Genomic DNA, 21,685 nt, shown 5'->3' on the forward strand with positions numbered 1-21,685 from the left:
TGTTGAATGTTATTTACAGACTAGTCATTGGAGTATTATTGTAATAGAGCTGACATAGTTATCTTCCTATTGAGCTTAATCTTATTGGATAAGTTGGGCTGGCCTAATCTTTATTTGTGAATGTTAAACTGTAAGTGGAAATAGTTTGAATTTTGATCTTGGAAGTTGTTTTGATGTCCTTAAGAGTTAGTCTTTTAAAAAGATACAATTTCCCACTGTGCATTTCAGATGCTACAAATAAACCTTCTTGTATTTAATATCTCTTCCCAGCAAATTATTTTACATCTTCTGACATAACTCTACATGAACGGTTCTCAAAAATTAAGGATAAGCCAATTGAAAATATGAATGAAGTGAAAACACGTTTGGATCCAGAAATTCACAGGTAATTGATGTGGGTTTTGCCTTAATTTATTTGCATTTAGGTGTTTAATCTTCAGTAGACTTTAGACAATGTAAAGTGTTAAAACTGGGGTTTGTTGTTTTTATTTCACGGACTCTAACCTACCTGCTCATAGTCTGTAAAAAAAAATTGTGTAGTTGGTTCAATAAACACTTCTGCTATTTATAGTGATGGCACTTGGTTTTATGGAATGTTTTTGTGTTCCAGGAGGATTGACATGTCTCTAGCAGAACTTCAGAACAAACGAACTGGGCCATCTGAGTCTCCCCAGGTATCTTGATTACTTAACCTTTTTGGCAGACAGTAAGTTAAAACAATATAATGTAAGTAACATTCTCCCTTTGCTATTGGTACATTACTTCTACATGCTTTGAAGACCACCAGTAATTCTGACTATTTTGAAAGAAATGCACGCTCAAGCATATTTACTGACAGTATAATGGTGCAAGTATACTCTGCTCACTGATGAGTAAAGTGCAGGTGTGTTCTCCAGAGTAGCTGGGGTATGGTTATTCCTGCTGCTTGATCTCCTGTCTCTTCTAAATAGCGTAGATACTAAGTAGGTGACTGACATGTGGCTTTTACTTTACCTCTGAGATTAGGAAAAGTCTTAATGTTTCTTGTACCCTAATGTTAGAATGGCCCGACATCCACATAATTCCTCAGAATGCTATTTTATTCCATGCTTTCATCCAGGGACATAAAATTTTCTGTCTTCCCCTTCCAAGCTATGCTTACTGTGATAGTTACTTTTTTTTTGTTCTTCTATAGTACAGGTATGTGGCGATTAAACTTAATTAAGAATAGTAGAACTTTTTAAGATTTACTGGAATTCATGTCAGTATTTTTCCCTTGGAAACTCTGTGCAGAATTCTAGTGCTCTGTTCACTATTGTTTGGAAACTTGTAAAAAAGCAGATGGTGCAAGAAAGGGTAATTGTTTAGGACTACTTTTTGTTACTGTTTTGGACTTTGGATCTTTGGGCTGATGTGAATCCATCCTGTGTAACAGTTAAACTATATTAACAAGGTTATATGCAGGATGCAGCCCCTGAAGGACAGAATCACATCAGTGTTTAGTTACTACTAGCTAACTTGACTTTAACCTTTCCTCTGAACTAGAACATTATAAGAGTGTTAGAAGATCCAAATGATCTACGGCATGATATAGAAAGGAGAAGAAAAGAGAGACTGAAGAATGAAGATGAGAGAGTTTTTCATTTAGATGGTGTAACACCAAGGTAATTGGCAAATAAGTCATCTTTGGCCAAGCCTCTAGTTCTCTTACACATTCGTTTTTTGACCTTGCCGAAGTTACGTTCACATTTGTTGTGACTCATTTCCGTAGTTTGTCCTTGTTAAGTTTAACTCTGACTGAAAGTCAACTGCCATACATTGCAAACTGCTCTGTAATGGAGTGTTACCTTGAAAGAGGTTAAGCTGCAGAGGGGTAAAAATGGAAAGCAAGCTCAAACTGTAGCACTGAGTGGGAAGAGGGGAAGAAATTAATTTAAAGATGCTTAATTGTTTTTACACTCCTTGATGTATCGTGTAACACCATTCTACTGGTATTTTGTAGTTTCATAAAAGCATTCTAGGATGAATACATTGTTGAGTTGCCTTGGTTGTGTTGTAGTGTCATGTGGAATATCAACAAAGAATTGGGTTTTTTTCTGATTCTTGAAGAATTCTATGAAGAAAAGCTAGATTTCTTCAATAGACTGCTATAAATTCCTCCAGCAGTTTTGTTAAAGGTGTTTGCCCCAGACATGTTTGCTAACCTCAGTCGTCCTGTTTCACTTTTGATGCTGGGAAGCTGGTTGATTAGAGAGGTGACTTGACTTGTGTTAGAAGAAATGTTGATTTAAGAATTGCCAGAGTGTAATGAAATGTATCTATCTACGCTGTAGTCATTTGCAGATTGCTCTTAATATGCTGCTGTTGTTCACTTTAAATGCAGTCTATAAGGGCAGATGGTGGCAATGCACATGTATTTGGGAAAGCTGACTTGTGAAGCTGCAGAAGAAACAGTCGTTGTACTTGTGATTCTTTTAAACAAAAAAGAGTAGAAGTTGCCAAGTGTGCCTGGGAGAGGATATTGGGCTTTTGCATATAGCCTTTTATGTACCTCGGGCTATGGCTTTAGTGCATGTTTGGCCTGATTATCTGGAAAGGTTTGGTTGGTTGTTGTTGTTCTTGCTGCTTCCACAGTTCCTGTCTTGTTTACCTTTTGTGTATGCCACTCAAAGCGGGAAGTGCAAGTTTCTCTAGTGAATGTGGCTGTCCTGGAGCTGAGTGTGAGGAGGGCTTATACTGTCAGAGTATCATGGACAATGTGGTGTGGCCTGCGGGTAGTAATGGTATGAACAATGAGTAGAATTTTCCTGAGATTGGGGTTTTTAATAGTTCCCATATGAGATTCTGGCAACACCTGTGAGCTAGTCCAGTGTGCCTCTTTTTACTTTAGAAATTTGTTTTACAGCTATGGAACCTGTTTCTGTATGTCTCGTGAGCAATGATTTCTGACTGCTGGTGTTTACTTTTCACGGTATATGGTTTTTTTTAGAGGTTTACAGACACGTCTGCAGTAGCAGTGTGCTTAGTTAAAGAATAAAACCCAAGCAAACAAAAACCCAAAGCCAAGAACACCCTGCTTGCTCAGGATGAAACTGGAGCATGTAGCTATTTATCTGAGCTTCTACTGCATTTGGGATTTCATGAAAAGGAAAGTTCTGTGCCACTTTAAGGATAACAGTATAAAAACTGTAAAGATAACAGTATATAACTATATAAACGATGTAAAACTGTTGAAATGCAAAAAGCATTTCAACCAGTGGAGGGCAGCAATGACCAGCCGTGCAGGCCTGTTTAAAATGCAGGCGTTCGATACACTATGGCTTTTGATTTTAATTGTTTTCTTTTTCTCTCTCTCTCACATACACATCAGGAACCATGAAAGCTGCAGTCTTTCAAAATTACACAACTCTCAACTTGATGGCTTCCGAAAGCCTATGAGGTTCATTAAGCCACCTTTCAGAAAATTTATTGGGAAACCTCACCTGGTAAGCCTAAATGTAGAATTAATAGCTTCTGCATTGTTGTTCTTGCATTTATAACTTTTTTTTTTTTTGCTGCATTGTTTGTGCTGGTGTAAATCTAACAATCTGTATTGTCTTGCCCTTTAAAATTTCAAGTGAGGCTTTATTATCTTCAGACATTGCTCAACAATAAAACTATTTATAATTTCATAGTCCTAATGCAAGAGTGCTTCCTCAGATATTTGTTGAAGCTTAGATTAAGACAGGTGAGCTAAACTCACTTTTATGACCAAATGCTGATACAACAAAAGTAATTCTTTTGCTTTTGCACACCTGTACAGTACTCCATAACAACTTTGCTGCTATTTTTAATAACCTAGCAGTAGGTTGGCCGGGGACTCGTTGTTTTGGAAAGCTAGTTTAGATTGGTACGTTGGGTGAAATCTAAACAATTTTTCAGCTAGCCTAAGAATAAGGTGATCAACTTTAGATTTCTTGTTGAACAGCAGGAACAGGTCAAACTAAACTTTTGAACTAAATTTTAGATTCAAAATTACTTACTGAAATTAGTTAAGGGGCTTTATGAAATAAAACCCCATATTGCTTGTAGCTTTGCAAAGAAATTTGTACCTAATACTGCATTTTTTCCACTTAACGATGTACTACCTAAATTAGAAAATAGAAGGCCTCATTATTGAGCAGATAACATGAGGTAATATTGAGCAGTTCGACAGAAAGAATACTCTCCTGCTTTCTAGTTGTCAGAGGTTGGAAGGGAAGGTCTGAATCTTGGGTAGGTGGCATTGTCACTAGCACAGTGTTTCTCGTCATTATGATAGATGTTCTGGAAAGCTTTTACTTCAGAAACAAATAAAAATGAGTAACATCACAGAAATAGTTAGAAATGCCTGAAATAATGTTCCTAAGCTATTCCATTGTATAGCATTCCATCCTTCTCTGTGGTGATATTGTGTCTACCAAAACTAGTTTAAGCACTTATTCTGAGACCACCTTTCTGAGGTGTACTTCAGCCGTCTTGCCAATTTCAGTATTATATTAGGTCCAGGAGAAATAAATTTGTCTCTTGGAAAATTCCTTTCAAATAACTGTAGTCATCTTTCCAAGTGCTTGTGCTCGTTTAACTTGGGGAACTGGTGAGACAAGAAAAGCATTATTAATGTGTGCAGTATAATTCTAAATCTCTTTCCTCTTGTTTTCCTCCTGGTGAGTGCAAAATAAGGAATAGACTAACATAAATTGTCATTCTTTATACTTTCTAATTAATACTCTATGGACAGAGTTCCAGAAGACCATGAAATTCTTCTGAGGTCTATCAAACTAGCTTTTATGTAGATCTGACAATCACTGAAATGTAGCTGCCATGCAGATACAACGCTTGCATCTTGTGGTGTAAAGCAACACAAGTTTTTAAGGGTAAAATAATATTACTTAAGACTAAGATTGAAGTCCCCAAAAACAAGTAGTAGTTGCTTATTAAGTAATTGTATTGAGTCTGGCTGAGATGGAGTTAATTTTCCCCATAGCAGCCCTCATAGTGCTGAGCTTCTTATCGGTGGTGGTAGCACACCAGTGTTTTGGCTGCTGCTGAGCAGTGCTCCACAGCATCATTGCTGTCTCTCCAGCATTCCCCCTCATCAGTAGGCTGAGTGAGATTTTGGGAGGGGACAGAGCCAGGACAGCTGACCCCAACTGACCAAAGAGATATTATATACCATATGACATGTCCTCAGCAATAACAGCTAAGGGAAAAGAGGAAGCGGGGGGACATTCACTGTTAAGACATTTGTCTTCTGGAGGAACCTCTATGTGTATGGAAGCCCTACTTCCTGGGAAGTGGCTGGACATTGCCTGCTGATGGGGAAGTAAAGAATAAATCTTTTGTTTTCCTTTGCTTCCATGTGCAGCCTTTGCTTTTGCTTTATTAAACTGCCTTTGTCTTGACTCATGAGGATTTTTTTTTTTTAATCTTATTTTCTCCTCACCTCCCTCCCCCATCCTGCTGAGGAGGAGAGTGATAGAGCAGCTTGGTGGGCATGTGGCAGCCAGCCAAGGTCAACCCTCCACAGTAATGTAATTGCAAATAAAAAGGGGGTTAGTTTGAAATAGAAATTGAGTTATTGTTAGATTCCGGAAGATTGCATTTTAATATCTAAGAGTGAATTGCAGACACACAGTGTTTTGAAAGTCCTGCACTGCATTGTGGAGTAATATGTTCAGAAAAACAGTAGCTATGAAAGCATGGGTGTTACAAATGCAAAGCTTCGTAATACTCATTCCTAAAGAAGGAACGAGTCTTCATAAAGTCAGCCATGCAGAAGCTGGTTTGCAGATAAGTGGGAAGATAAAGTACTTTAGTTGCCATCCACATTTGTCAGTAAAAATAGCATTAATCAATGCTTGCCAACTGGCTCAGAGGGCTTACAGCCTTTTTTCAAATGTGTCCGCAATACATTAATTTACACTTCTTAATTGTGTCTCCTCTTCTTTTTTTTTCTTTTTGTATTTCTGGCCTTGCCTTTTGATTATTCTGCTCCCTGTGTCAGTGTTTCTGTTTGTCTAGAATGTGTAATGCTCAATAGGTAATGTAATGCAAAAAGGGTAATCTTTACCTAGTCAGAGCAGATTACTAATAAGCTAACTCGTATCTGAGGCAGTAGAAATAATTCAGCTGAATAAGTTAGCTCCAGAAGTGTTGCGCTTACCGTGGCATGTAGCTATGTTGTGTGGGAATATATGGTGCTCAAAATGGCTTTCCTCAAAGGAGTTCTTCAGGACTGGGTTCAATTGGAGAAGAGCTTATCCTGGTGGGGAATAGCTCAAGCTTGATCTCTGTATGTGTAAGCTGCTAGCACTGCTTTAGTATTTGTTGCGGGAGTTGAGTGGAGTAACATCCAAGCAGCCAACTGTAGTTTCAGCCACATGTATCATTTCTGTGTTGAGTAGGCTCTCTAATAAATTCAGAGCCGTGGGACTGTATCCACTAGTACTTCGTTTGGAAATGTAATGTTAGTAGAGTTGAAAGCAGCCTTAGGGGAAAAAAAAAAAAAGGATTGAGTGTAAAGGGCACTTACAGCTGCTTTCTGCAAGAGGACAAATGCTTGGAATTTGCATTCAGAGTCTTGTATCAGAATAGTACAGTTCAGGTGTGAGCACTGCCGAGCATCTTGAAAGCTGTAAGGACCATGACTAGAAGGCAGTGTTTGGAGAACAATGCATTGGATTTAAGATGTGGTTTGATGGGTTACCAGAATATCGACGCTGGGTCAACCACATCTTTTTACATAGGAAACATCCTAAAATGTATACATTACTTGAGCACAGCAATACATGGAAAAATTGAGGAAGAGTTTGAAATGTAAGCAAGAGCTAAGAATGTTTGTTGAATAAGAAAGTAAGTTTTGTGGTTTTTCTTGGTGTTACAGATTCTTGGGTAGATACTGGTTCAGTTGGTTCCACAATCCAAGCAGAGCTCTCCAGTTCATGTGGGAAGCTATTCTATTCTGAAGAAGAGATGTAGCATAGTACATTGTGTTGACAAAATTGTAAAGACGTGGAAAACACATGAAAAAGTATGCAGTGGACATCTCTTAACACTTTTACAGGTGAAACTCCATAAACAATTTTAAAGGCAAACCATGCAAAATCCAAAACAAAAACTGTAACGGTCAACACTCCTCTCAGGTTTATTTGCTCTTGTTTACAGGTAAATATTGAGAGGAAAGTACACCAGAGAGCCAGGTTTCAGTTGAAAAGCATAATAGTGGCAAGGCTCAGAAAATACGGCAAAAATAATTAAAAAAAGAAAAAGAAGTAATTTATTGGGTAAATACTTGCACATTTTGTCTTTGTTACTAAAATTTCATTGTGGCTTTTATCACTGCTTGAGGAGCTGTGTCTATCAGCATTGGTAAAAGATGGCTGCGAACTGAAAGTCTGATCAATAGATCATATCCGATGCAAGGATGCTGCCTAATGTGAGAACAGGTAATATATTGGTCATATTAAAATGTCCTTACAGTGAACTATCAAAATGTGATTTTTAACACCACTTTTTTGATCTTGTTAACTGGGTATTAATTACCAGGGTTAAAATTAAACACAGAAGTGGTGTTGACTTGGTTTGCCTACTTTTTGGTATGCCATGATTAACCAATATGAAGCTTTTAGTGCAAGGTTTGAGCACGTTTTACAGCAGGCCAGTGAAGGGGAGTGTTTCTGGTGTTATTAGTCAATAATTGGGGTTTCAGCTTAAACTTAAGAACTTGTGCCTTGAAGGTGCAAATGCCTATCCAGCCTTGTTTGAAAGAAATGTCCATCTAGCCTTGCACCATGTTGGCAGAAAGGATAGCTAAAGAGTAGAAGATCCAGGATAAATATCTACTTGTACTTCCCCATATATTTATTTATTTTACCTAAAGGCTCTGATTAAGGAAATTCCTGAAGAGTAAATTGCTGTATCTTTGCGTCAAGTACTTCTAATGTTTTTGTTTCCATGAACATACTTGAATCTTGAGGGAGGTGGGGATGGGGAGACGTGTGTCCACAGTTAGTAAAGATGAGCTTTGTTTTAATTCCCAAAGGTTTATTTTTTGCTATAACAGGAAATTTTCTTGTTTATTTTTTTTTTTATCTTGCTGAATTCTCAGCGTTGAAGAGTGTACTTCAACAGGGAGCTTCCTGAATTAATTATGTGTTATATGGAGAAAATTAATTTGATTTCATGGAGTATCTTCACACTGTTAGGAACTCCCAGCTCCCTGCTTATTCTAACATGCTTTTGCCTCTGTATATATTCCATACCTTTTTCTTGGAAAAGCCATTTTCACTGCTTTGATCTGGCTTTAGAAAGTCTTTCTTCCTCTCTTTGTTCTCTGCTGAATCCCCTCTTGCCAAGGCATTTTAAGAAGCTAAATAGCTGACCTGTAGGCAATAATACATTAGTTAAAAAAAAAAAAAAAAAAAAAAAAAAAGGCAAGCTAGCTTAAATCCCAGTTAACTTGGATTCTGACACTGTTCTGTTGCATTTATAGCTTCCCTCTCTCCTCCAATTAGTAAGAGTAGCAAATCCTAAAGTGTTTCTGCCACTGGAAAGGTTTGGTACCTTGTTAGAGAACAGAAGTTACGTAAACAGCAAAATATGCATTTGCATTTACATTTACTGTTGGATGTTAGTATATATGAAATATTCCATGAGATGTTTCTTCTTAGGCTCTTTTAAAAATGTATTAGAAGCTGTTAAAATTTCCTTGGGGGGGGGGAAGAGTTCAACAGCATTGGAACACTTCTGTGATTACTCAGGAATGGGCCATAAACAGAAAAAAATAATTTGGTTGCTAAGAGTTTGGTAGCAAGTCCATTCTGTCTGCATTAGATTACTTTGATGTATATGTGCCACTATGTAATGCTTGTGTAAATATTTATAATCATATACAATGATGGAGAATGGTATTTCAGCTGTGTGCATCCTCTAGAGGTAGCTGTCATGGGAAAAGCTGGAAAAGGGCCAAAATATGCAAGTAGGACAGTGGCTGGAAGAGTGCTCTATTTTAGGCAGCCATGGCTGTTTGACTGCAGCTGTTCAGTGTGTTGACACACAACAATTTCCATACCCCTCCTCTGTGCAACTCGCTTTTGAAATTGTGTGTGTTTCTGTGGCAGGCAAATAATCTTCATATGCTCTCTCGTAATACAGAGTTAAAAGTAGGCTCTTCTAAGGACCAATATAATGTGCTACACATTCATTATCTGGTTGCTGCAGCAGCGTGTATAGTAACAGTGCAAGTGTCTGCTCTAAATATGCTAACCTATGATGGCTAGGTGCTAACCAGGGATGTCCAGAGTACTGATCTGGTTGCCCTTATTCCTGACTATTGTAACAGCCTGTCTGCCTCACTTGCTGCATACAAATTGAGGCATCTATTTGGGGAGGGGCAGGGGTGGAGAACCTTAATTGGGTTGTTACCTGCTTAGATCTCTCTATCATCCAAAAGGATGATATTCCAGTAGGATGGTCTATACTGTCTTTGGCTTTTGTAGGCTCTACCATTGCTTCAGCCAGCCTGGAGTCCAGGCCCTATGCTCCTGTTAGTCTGGTTCTTTCAAAGTGTATCATTGTGTCAAACACTACAAGGTTGAAAGAGATACAATATTTGTAATTGTAACCTGTAAACTTTGTGTGTTCTCTTGAATAATTTAGTAACATTAAGCTAATAACTCTATTTTCCTACTAGAATTCTTACTATTCTTCAAAACCAAGTGATACTTACCCTCACAGACGCATTCGAGGACACCTTGAAAACACAGGACCCTTTAGAAGGCACTTTAAGGTAAAGATCAGCTTTTATCAGATGTATGTTATGTAAAATGGTGATTTGATCCTGTTGAGTTCAGTAGCAGGAGACACATTTTTGAAGGTATTAAATGCCATGAAAAATAGTGGGAGGCTTAGCTTTTAGTAGGTAAGAGGGCTGGCAGTGGATTGCGCAGGGTTGTTCAGTATTGTATCCATGCAGCTGAAATAAATAAGTTTACTGCAAAGCTGAGAATGAGAACTGCAGAAATTAGACAATGACTGCAAAGCTCATGTGTCCAAAAAACCAAGCTGGTCAGCTTTCCATTTTTTACCTGATGTGTGCAGAAACTTGAACCAGTTCCCTAGGCCAGGAGACATGAATTGTATTGCTTTCTAAACTGTATTACTGTTATTTTGTTAACCCTTTCATATAGGGATTTTTGAGGAGCTAATCTCTTGTGTACTGCTATCTGTGCAGTTAAAAAAAATAAATTAAAAATTGTGAAGCTTTGATCTCAGGGCCTCAAGGTGGTAAATGGGTGGGCAACTGTGCTTCTTCCTGGAGTAGTGCAGTGGCTTTCTAATGCCTTTTGACTGTAAAACATATCATAGGTTCAACAGAAAAAAACAAAACCCACTTTCTTCCTTTTCTGCTGAGTGGCATGCTATGCGTGGAACCAGTTGGAGCTATTTGTATTAGAAAAGTACTAGTGAAATCTAGAACAACTCACACTCATTTTCTACCTTAAAATTGCGTCTACTTATTGAACAGGTGTGTTCTTAAGAGTAAAATAACAAACAGAATAGGTAGTCATCTTTCCTGTTTTGTAGATAGTGAAGTTGAAGTAAAGCTTTGATGGCTAAGTTAAGGCATTTTGGATGAAACTTTGAAAGGGGGAGCAGTGTAGGTGTGGGTGTTTTGTTGTAACTTTTTGGTCTTTGTTTCTCCCCCCCTCAGACTAAACTTAGGAACTGTTGCATAAAAAGGCTTTCACGTACTCCTATTTAGGTGTGCTTTGCCAGTCAGTCTTAGTCAGATAACTGAGCTAACACTATCAAAAAATGTTAACTTTATTCTGCTAAAAAATAAAAAAGTCTTTTTCCAAGCTGAAGTTATCAAGTTTAAAATGCCAGCCTGATATAACTATTTTAACATGTAAGGACATCATATAGCCTTTTAATCATTATCCCCTCTGTATTGTTAGCCTATGGGGGATCTTTAGCACTGGCTGCCGTATCATGTGAGGCAGTGTTGGTAGTTGATGTAATGTAAAGAAAATGGAAGGCTGCCTTCGTTTATATCAGCCTACAGTTTTCATTGAGATTATGCAACCATGAAAGTGTCTGCTTGAGTTGTTATTGCATATATATATATATATATGAATACTGCCTGAATATTGCTTTGTACAATAAACTGCCCCATGGTGTTTTAATATTTGTAGGGAAAATAGCATATGCACTCATATTGCAGTTTGCATATGTGTATAGCACATTTATCATTGCCATGGAAACAGCAGTGCTGATTTGACTTAATTTCATCAAGTTTTTTTTTTTAACATTTAATTTCCTCCTGAGTAACAGAGGGGTTTTCCTTCCCATTCTGTTGCTGAACCCTACTTAGTGAGGTGATTTGACTATCTTTTACACTCAGGAGACTTTCTTGGCTGATTATTTAAAACAAACATACAAAAAAAAGAACCCATCAAAACCACCACACACGGTGCCATTCCCCGCATCCCTTTCCCCCCTCTTCATCCCCCCTTCTCCCCCAAAACACCAAACCCCACCACATTTCTTCATGGTATATAAAACGGGAGCATTTTAACTTTAAAAGTAAAATAAGGGGTTTACTAACCACAGAATGGTTTGGGTTGGAAGGGACCTTAAAGCTCATCTAGTTCCAACCCCCCTGCCATGGGCAGGGACACCTTCCACTAGACCAGGTTGCTCAAAGCCCCGTCTGGCCTTGAACACTTCAAAAAACAACAATAACAACAACAACAAAAAAAAGCTCCCTTCCTTCCCCAGCAAGATGGGGGAGAGAATATGGAGACCAAAAGTGACAAAACTCCTGGGTCGAGATGAAGACAGTTTAAGAAGTGAAGGAAAGAGGAAGTAAACAGTGACACAAAGGCAGTCACTTGCCATCTCCCACAAGCTGACTGATGCCCAGCTGGTCTGCAAAGCAATGGCTACCTATCCCAGACCCTCTCCCCTTGGTTTCTGTTGCTGAGCAGGGGGTTGTACGACATGGAATATCCCTTTGCTCAGCTTGGGTCAGCTGTCCTGGTCGTGTCCCCTCCCAGCTTCTTGCCCATCCCTGGCCTACTTGCTGAGGGGCAGAGTAGAGGGAGAAGAGAAAGCCTTGGCGCTGCGCAGGTACTGCTCAGCAATAGCCACAGCACTGGTGTGTTACCAGTGCTGTTCTAGTTACAAATCCAAAATACAGCACCATGTGGGCTGCTGAGAAGATTAACTCCATCCCAGCCAGACCCAGTGCAATGGCATCTGTTTTACTTCATTTTTCTTTAAGCGATGTGTGACTGCAATGCCTACGTGCCAAATGTATACATAGTGTTAACTTTCTCTATAGCTGATTCTGTTGTACATTAATAATACTGACATTCCCCTCCCTCCCCTCTTACGGAACATGTAGATACTTGAGTTGAAACTTTTAAACAGTAATCTCATTTTCAATATCTTGTACCTTTTTCCCATCTTTTACTCAGTTTGCTCCTTAGCTTGTCATAAAAATGTAGTGGCAGATTAGTGAGGCCTCCTTGCTAGCCACATATGTCAAAGCAGAGAACCACAACAGCAGTGGGGGAAAGGGGAACTTTTAACTGTGTTCAGGGACTTAATCCAGCATTAAAAATGCTCTTCTGTTTTCCCTGTGGGAGGCATATTAAAAAGAATTAATTTGCATTTAGTTGTACTGTGCCTGGACTCTGATACTTTTCAGGAAAGGAATTAGCACTTAATAGCCTTCTGCAAGTGTCCTCTGCCTACATGCGCCGTAAGAGTAACTCTGCAGGGCTGATGGGGCCAGCTTTTCGGTTATCTCCTATACAGTAGGTGTACAAAATGGTTTGGGAAATAACGCAACCTCTGTGTTTGCATAAAGGAGCCTCTGTACTGTAAAGTCCTTTCTTAGCTGTTCACCAGCCACACAGTGGAAAATACAGTGGAAAGAAAAACCGGTACCAAACTTGTTGCAACCTCAGAGCATGTGATTTTTCTTGAAGTGATCCTTACTCTGTCAAAAGGAAATAGATTTCACCAAATTGGGTCATGTTCAAGAAGGGCTCTTTATGTGGTATATTTTGGTCTCTCCTATGCTTTAACGGTGTTTGAAAAACAAGAATTTTATATGCTTGGGAGGTTTTCTTTTTCTTTTTTTTTTTTTTTTTTTTTTTTTTTTTTAGCTGGAAGGCCATTGTTTAAATTTGCAGGGGGTGGGGAAGCTTTAAAAGATGAATGTATACATGAATGCTTTATGTCAGGACCACACTGGAAAATGACAGTGCTGGAAAAATATGAGAAATTATGATAAACAGGGTTATAGCAGGAGAGTTGGAATTAGATGATCTTTAAGGTCCCTTCTAACCCAAACCATTCTATGGTTCTTTGATTCTTACTCTAAAGATTTTTACTGCCTATTTTGTTGGACGTCTGAGTACTTAGGAATGAAAACTTTAACTGCTTTGGTGAGCATTGATCTTGCTGTGTATTTATAATGCTGTTCACCTGTGGCTTCCGCTCCTGGTCCTACACTAAGTTTGTTACAATATTCCAGTCTGGAGGTAACAAAGGCATAGAACAATGAACCTATGTTCACACTGTAAGACCTTAAAGCTATAGGAAAAGTATATACTGACTTCTGTTTAGTATGACTATTTTTAGACTCAACATGCAGGCCTGGCATCACTGAATTTGTTAGCAGTAGTGACGTGTTGTCTCAAGCTTTTTGGTCGATGCAGTTTTACTTTCATTAATGTTTAAAAAAATGTGTTAAAATATTGTACAACACAGTTTGAGTTTTTTGATGAGGAAAATAATTTCAGATGTTTTAAACAGTAAGTACAGTACAGCAGTTCTTTGAGCCACATGGTAGCTAGTGGTCTGAGGAATATGAAATGGAAATAAAGGAAGAGGCTCTGCACTCGCAAATGCATACTTCCATTGTTCAGTACTGTAAGTTTTGCATGTGTATAACTGTAAATATAAACTATTGAGTTTCGGTGCCCTCATTTTGCACATTTTTTTTTTTTTTCCCCTCCCTTCCCCCACCCTTACAGAGCAACTTTGCAGATGGCCGTTTGCAATCCCATTATAAATCAGGCTTAGTACAGAAGGGTTTATATATTCAGGCTAAGTACCAGCGGTTACGTTCTGTTGGTGTAAGGGGATTTACCACTAATAAATTCAGAGATGGATTTTTGAGGAAAGAAAAGGTAAGTTGGCTTAATTTATTTTTCACTAAGCCAGTTATAAAATACGAATATTCGTAATATCCATTCCAATATTTAAATCCCCATGGAATAACTTGGATGGGATTTTCTGGCATATTGACTCTTGTACTTTACATGCAAACTCAATTCTGCCCTCCTATCTCTTCCGTCTTTAGTCCATGGAAATCTGCTGAAACTGGTGACTTCAAATCAGAGATCGCCTCTGAGATTCTGCACTTGCCTCTGTTTCTGTATTCTCTCCTTGAGCTCAGTTGAACTCTCTTCCTATTGATAGGAAGAGAAAGTGGCCCTCTATGTAAAAATATTATGTCGTCTTAGGCTACAGTTTTAAATCAATATGAAGGGTATTAATAATTTTTTTACTACATCTGTGTCCTTTTCCTCTTTGTTATGTTACTTTAATCATGTGCTTTAAAGTACACAGTGCAGTGCTGTTCTGAATAAAGCATCCTACATTATAAAATGTGTAAAATTCAGCTGCAGCTGAAATAATTAGGCACATCTGTTTTGTGATACTCTTTGATTTCCAGTGTGTATGGGACAACAATCTTGAACTACAGAGGAACTTTTGAACGCTATGAAATGTTACAGCTTTTGTGAGGATCAGTAGTTGAAACATTATAAATCCTTGATTAGAATTGATCAAGTATGATCAAAGTAGTATGAGGTTACTCATGACATCAGAGAATTGGATTACATGACCTAACTAGTGCCTTGCAGTTCTGTGTTCCTATGTGAATTCTTGTTTGTTTTGCAATTCTGTGTCCATCTATCTGCAAGTAAATACACTTGCATAAGCATTTGTAGTTGGATTAGAGTTCAGTTATTAGAGCTGTTTTCAAAAATCCTGAAGTTTACAGCCCAGTGGGGAAAAAAAAGCGAAACACCAATAACCCAAACAAACAAGGGGGGTGGGGTGGGGAAAGGCAGAAAGAAAACCAAACACTTTGGACAAGGTAAACAGGTCACTTGTTACTAAAGTATACTGGCAAATGCCCTTTACATTTGCATGGACTCTCAGAGCTATGATCTCTGAAGGCTAAATTGAATTGGAATTAGTGGAAAATAAATGAAGAAGGATTTTTGCCAAAAATTATGACCTTGTAAAATGGGCATAGAAGTGCCATGACTTTGTTGTAGTGAGCTTTTCCCCAATAATTTCTAATGTTCTTCTGTAACTGGATATTAAGGTTCTTGTCTGGAACCAATAAAGCATGCTTAACACAATCTGGCTGCTGGAGATTATGGTTTGAATTAGAGAAGCATAATAAGATCTGAATATTGATTTTTAGGCCTGATTAAGAACTTTAGTATCTTTCAGTTAAAGTAAAATTAATCCTGAAGAATGACAGCCATTTTCGTAACAGCATACTGATTGCTGGTTGGCCAATTCTTAAAAAAAAAAATAATCCAAACCCAAAAAACTAGAATGTTTTTCCTCAGATTCTAGCGTTTGCCGTATTTTGCCTATTGTGGAGTACTGCATCCAGCTCTGGTGTCAGTACAGTAAAGGCATGGACCTGTTGAATAGGGTCCAGAAGAGGACCACAAAAGTGATCAGAGGGCTGGAGCACCTCTCCTGTGAGGAAAGGCTAAGAGAGCTGGGACTGTTCATCCAGGAGAAGAGAAGATTCTGGAGAGACCTTATTGTGGCCTTTCAGTTCTTAAAAGGGGCCTACAAGAAAGACGGGGAAATACTTTTTAGCAGGGCCTGTTGTGATAGAATATGGGGTACTTGTTTTAAACTAAAAGAGGGGAGATTGAGGCTGGATGTGAGGAAGAAACCTTTTACAGTGAGGGTGGTATAAAATACTGGCACGGGTTGCCCAGAGAGGTGGTGGATGCACCACCCCTGGGGACACTCAAGGCCAGGCTGGATGTGGTTCTGAGCAACCTGATCTAGTTGAAGATGTCCCTGCTCATGGTAGGGGGGTTGGACTAGATGACCTTTGAAAGTCCCTTCCAACCCAAGCTATTTTGTGGTTCTGTAATGATTAAAATTGTCCTTGAGATTTGTTAAACTAGTCTGAACATCTTTATTTCACCCTTTTGAAATAATAATGCGTATGCATCCTTTAAGGCACAGTCTTTACAGTTAACGCTGTTTCAATCCACAACTGAAAGAATCTTTTATGTTCCATACTATAATAATATAGTATTTATGAAAGTTGGGAAGCTTTTTTCCACTGTTACAACTTGACAGTAATGATTTTTTTTTTTTTTTTTTCCTTTCTGTAGGGAAATTTAAATATTGCAACAGAAACCTGAACTGAGCTGTGATCCTGAAGTTGAAACAGACAACACAGCAAAGGGAGCATCTGTTCATTTTTTGACAATGTTGTCAAGACTTAAAATAGGATAAAGGAACTAACCCTATAACTTTCTTGATTAAAAATAACTTTATTTTTCAGTAGTGGAATGCTGCAGAACTTTTTTACAGTTTTAATAATTGCTTTTAAACTACAGTATTCAACTGAAACATTGTAGTATGTACCTTTAGTTCCTTTTGCATACCAGTCTCAAGTAAAGAAGTCATCAGAGGGAGTCTTATTTATTGAATACTTTTTCTCTAAGCATGATGTTACAGATGGAACTTGAGTTGTTACACCCAGAGGTTTCTATGTTGAAAGTTTATTGCTTATGTAATAAAAAAAGGAAGAAAAAAAAAAAAGTGCCTGAATTGTTTGGTAATAGCACATAGCTCAGGATTTTCCAAGTAATGACCTTTTAGGTTGTGCAATAGATTTTACACCTTTGTTCAGTCATTGCTGTGAACCAGTATTTTGTATTTCTTTAGTTTAATAATATACTTGGGTTTCTGATGTGTATATACATTTGTAAATTGTTAGAATGTTGGGACAAATTTCAGTATTTGATTAAAATGAATGGTAAAGGCAGGTGTGTACTGTAATGTAGCAGTAGCTTATAACTGCACTGAAAGCATGCTTGGGGTTGTTAGAGGATTAGTTGGTCTGTATTCAAAATTATTGTCTCATTATCTTTTGGTGTATGACATTCTTGACCAAGCCACATGTTCTCTAATCTTTTTTGTCATAAATGATTTGGGGATTTCCTGGATTCTGAAATTGAGGCCTGAAGTGTTTAATTACAAGAAAAACAAAAAACGTAAGTTTTTCTAAGCATGTCTTTTAACAAAGCTGTTCATAATTGAAACTGCTTTAAATGCAAATAGCTTATCATTTTGTTCAAAATCTCTAATTCTCTGAAGTTTACTGTACTGCAATATTGCTGTGCTGTGTGCAAAGCTCAAATAGATGGACATGTTTTATAAGCAGCTATAAACAATATTGTGCTTATTTCTTGTTTATAGCCTTTGCCTTAATACATAATATATGATAGGGTTGTGTGTATGTATTGCAGGTTTGGACTTTTTGTTGCCAGTAAATTAAAGATGCATAGCAAGTAGTTTTCAGAGATGTTCTTATTTAAGAAAAAAGCTGTTCACCATATCCACAATATATGCAGGCTGATGTATTTTCATCATTTCCAAGGCAGTGTTAGCCATTATAGAATGCAGGCTAGTTTCAGTTGTGGATAGTAGATCAGAATTCTGATACTGGGTAGAAGTTCAGAGAAAATGAAATTTGGATTTTGGATAGAAAGCCAGGCTGTGATTTCTGCATGCCTTTTTGTAATGCTTTTGCCACAATGCCTTCAGCAGAGAGGTTATTTGGAAGTGTAGGTATGGCTAAAACAGTGTCATGTAAATTCTTCAGTTCATGGGGTGTACTGCTTAGTGTTCATGGGGAATAAGCAGGCAGGAAGTGTGCTACATTCGCTAGTGTTATGGTCATTCTACAATAACACCGGATGTTTGTTTCTAAACCCCAAGTTTTCAGTTTAAATAACAACGATTCAGCTAGTTTTTCAGTAACTTTGACATGCATACACAAGATAGGAAGCTAACCGAAAGGAATTCCTTGGTCAAACTGAGGCAGGAAAATTTCCACAGATGATAAAATGTTTGTTTATTTTTGCTGTCAGTGACAAATTGGGCAAAAACATCTTGGGTAGATTTACAGGGAGACGAAAGTAAGGAATTGGAATAAGTGAGTCAACCCAAAGCAAATATGGAGTAGCTGCAGTTGAGCAGCCTGCTAACAGGGGAGTGCTGCAGGTACCCTGCAGGTGAGGGCAGTTTGCCATCAAGCTATTCCCACTGCTCCTGAATGTGCTGAAGCACTGTAAAACATGTAAAAAGTGAAACCATGTATGATATAGGACAAACTACTGAAGCTATATTGTCTTATTCAACAGGATACTACTGTTTCTGTAAGCTTCCTGCAGTGTTCTTATTAAAGCCTGGAAGAGAACTCATGGTTGAACAAATGGGAAAAGTGGATATATGAAGAAACTTCTGACATGGCAGTTTTGCTAACACTGCTTAGAAGTAATGCTGAAGTAGTCGGGCTTCAGTCAGTTAATGCTGCTTTAACCAGGTTTAGAAATGTGACTGGCTCCTCTCTGATTTTGTGCTCTCTTATTTTACTTGTGCATGACTAGGTATCTCTGATTTGTTTTGTTTTTGAACAGTTTAGCTTTGTTTTTTATTTCTACAACTGTGAGCAACATATTACAAGCAGGGTTTGTTGGCATGTTTACTGACCTTGACTTCTCCCCCCACTCCTTGCCCACCCTCGGTCCCAAGATGAATGTCATATGATGAAATGTAGTAACTGTTTCAGTTGCTTTAGCTTTTATTTAATGTGATACCATTTGCTCAAATCACATTCTTTACTGATAACTTTACTTTGTTAATTTGAGATTCTGTGATGATAAAACTTCCTGTATTTTATAAAAATCATACGAAGGTTGAATTCTGTGACTGGTTTAGGTGCTAGAGGCATCAGCTCTATCTGGTATGAGACATTGCTATGTAGATATATCTTTGTGAGTTGGAGGCTTGTGTCTATATACTTACACACAAATCAGCTTGCTTATGCTTGTAGCACAGAAAAGTTCTGTTGTACTGGAATACGTTTTGTTGAGAGCAGTGTATTGAAGTTACTGATTGGGTTGTGAAGGCGCAAGAAAAAGTCTTAAGTAGAAGAAAGGTCTATTTACTTGAATAACTTGGTGCCTTTCTGTATTGTGATTGCATTGTAGAAAACACCTGTACAAAGACTTAAGTAATATCCTGATTATCCCATTGTTTCTAATGGGAATATGGACTGATATCAGAATAACTACTTATTTAAATACATGTGTAAGTCTCAGAAGGAAAACAGCGTCGCTTGTGCTAGTAAAGTCTGCCACTGCATTTGCATTGGAAGGGCAACTTAAAAATGTGATTGTCTAAGAGCTTTCTAGCTTTGTCCTATACGTTGAAAATATAAATGTGAATTGCCTTTCTTTTTGGTTGACTTGAAATGGCTGTTAAATGCTCATGTCACTCAATTGTTCCCATGTGAAATGTTCTTTTAATTGCTATCCAAAATGCAATGGCTTTAATACGACTAGAGTCTTCCTTATAAGTGTCTGAAATAGTAAGTTGTGATGTTAGCATTTATATTGATGATCCATTTAATCTCTACATAGATTTGTTAGAATCCTCATTTTAAACTTTGATGCGAGTTCACAAGGTTAACAAAATTCTGGGGCTAGTAAGAAGCAACACATTACAAAGCTTCTACAAGCCTGCCTTAACTCTAGCAATTATTTTCATGTTTCACCTTACCTGATGGATTTAGACGGCCTTGAGACCTGGATAGAACTGTCTCAACTCAGGTAACTGATAGCAGAGAGGATGGGAGTAAATTCAGCTGATCACCAATTGTGTTAATGGCTTACTTGCTGCCTTCTCTCCCAGGGCCTCAGAGTGAAATGCTGAATTTTCTTTATATGAACTTAGTTGCTTTAAAAACAAAATAAAAACCAAGATGACACTTTGGTGGCATTAAAAAAGGTGGGGTTCTCAAAACTTGGAAAGTTATTTTCTGCCATGTCTTGGAAATGGATAGTGAGAGTTGCTTGGAGGAGAAGATTAAAGATTATAGCAAAGAGAGAGTTGATTTCTCAGTGTTCACCTTAGAGACTGTAAATAGAGGGAGTTCTTTAACTTCCTTGCTTTCCAAAGGGATCTTTTCCTATGCTGTGTAGAAACATGCCTCTTGCCTTTCCTTAAACATTTGAACAGCCATCTGCAAAGTTTTCTACGGGAGAGCTTTCTAGAAGAAAGACTTCAGACTGGCATCTGAATGAACCTGGGGGGGGAAGGGATGTTTCTGCACATTATTCTGGCCCTTGACAGACTTCATTCCATTGCTGCAAGATTTGAAGATAGGAGGTTCTTCAGCCTCCTTTTGAAGGAGAAAAAAAAATAAAAGCCATTTCAAGGTCATTGAAAGCCTACTTGTAACACTTGACTCCTTAATAGACCTTAATGGTAGTGATGAACATTTAAAGAGTGTTCTGTTTCAAGCTTGAGGAGCTAAATTTTTAGTGTTCAGAGCAGAGAAAACTACAGTCATAACACCTGCCCTTTCCTTCTGTGCCTGATGCTTTTTGTTGTTGGGAGGGGGTTTTGAGTGGGTATTCAGCCACGTGGCTTAATAGCTCTATGCTGCTTGCCACTTGAATACAGTTTTCTTCTGTTCACTGTTCATTGCTCTGAATTTTGTCTAAGCAGTCTAAATCTCATGCTGTCTTTTAATATTTCATTTTCTGTAAATAATGTAGTAGATGGCTTTCATTTTGTGACTGGCTTCTCATATCTTTATTGTTGAGGGAAGAGACAGGGTGGAAACAGTTGTTGTTTGAGTATGCTCTTCGTGGAATAAAAAAGCCTCATTATTTTGTTTAAGAATAGCAGGAATTCTTTTCCCCCCAATTGAATGAGGATGTGGACTGATGTCTACTTGTAAGGAATATATTAACATTGATGTTATTTATACTGTAGTTTCACAAGGACCTTCTAATGTGTGTATGTGCACGTGTGTACACATACAAACACAGTGTTAGAAATCTTTAATGTAATTATTTCTAAGTGTGGATAAGAAATGACATTTTTAAACTACTGAAGATGGAGTTAAATGCAAATGCATTTTAAGTCTGTAGTCTTTGGCGTCCACAACGGTGCTCTTGACAATGTTATCTCATATCTAAAATCCTCATTCATAAGTATATATTAAGATGTAGGTATGTTTATATGTATGTTTAACATAGTTTATATAAAATCAATGTAAATCTTGTTTCTACAGACAATAAATGTTTTCACAAAATTTTTACTTATAATTCAGTGATTTGATTCAGTAGTTATTAATGTTTGGTGTAACTTTCAGAGTATTCTACTTGATCTGTGTAGCCATTGATTTTTTTTTTTTTATTTTTTTTATATATAACTTATGCTTCTATAACTTATTGAAGTATTGATCTACATTTTAATTACACCTTTTTTGGCAAAAAGCAGCTCCTTTTCCAAAGACACAAAAATATGAGTC

General features: G+C 37.7%; 1 protein-coding gene across 2 annotated transcripts in view; it reads left to right on the forward strand.

The window, feature by feature from the left end:
• The window catches only part of BCLAF3 (BCLAF1 and THRAP3 family member 3), a 36,819-nt gene extending 15,340 nt beyond the window's left edge, over positions 1-21,479 (forward strand). Inside the window, exons 6-13 of one of the 2 annotated variants that reach the window (XM_030476107.1) lie at positions 271-385; positions 611-674; positions 1,525-1,643; positions 3,350-3,464; positions 9,692-9,787; positions 14,052-14,207; positions 16,464-17,351; positions 18,504-21,479. In XM_030476107.1, the coding sequence (XP_030331967.1) occupies positions 271-385; positions 611-674; positions 1,525-1,643; positions 3,350-3,464; positions 9,692-9,787; positions 14,052-14,207; positions 16,464-16,493 (695 nt within the window). In that variant the 3' untranslated portion in view covers positions 16,494-17,351; positions 18,504-21,479. The remainder of the gene's footprint in view (positions 1-270; positions 386-610; positions 675-1,524; positions 1,644-3,349; positions 3,465-9,691; positions 9,788-14,051; positions 14,208-16,463; positions 17,352-18,503) is intronic. The other variant, XM_030476108.1, reaches the window with a different exon arrangement.
• The last annotated feature ends 206 nt before the right edge of the window (positions 21,480-21,685 follow it).

This window comes from Strigops habroptila, chromosome 2 (genome assembly GCF_004027225.2).
Source record: "Strigops habroptila isolate Jane chromosome 2, bStrHab1.2.pri, whole genome shotgun sequence".
Lineage (NCBI taxonomy): Eukaryota > Metazoa > Chordata > Aves > Psittaciformes > Psittacidae > Strigops > Strigops habroptila.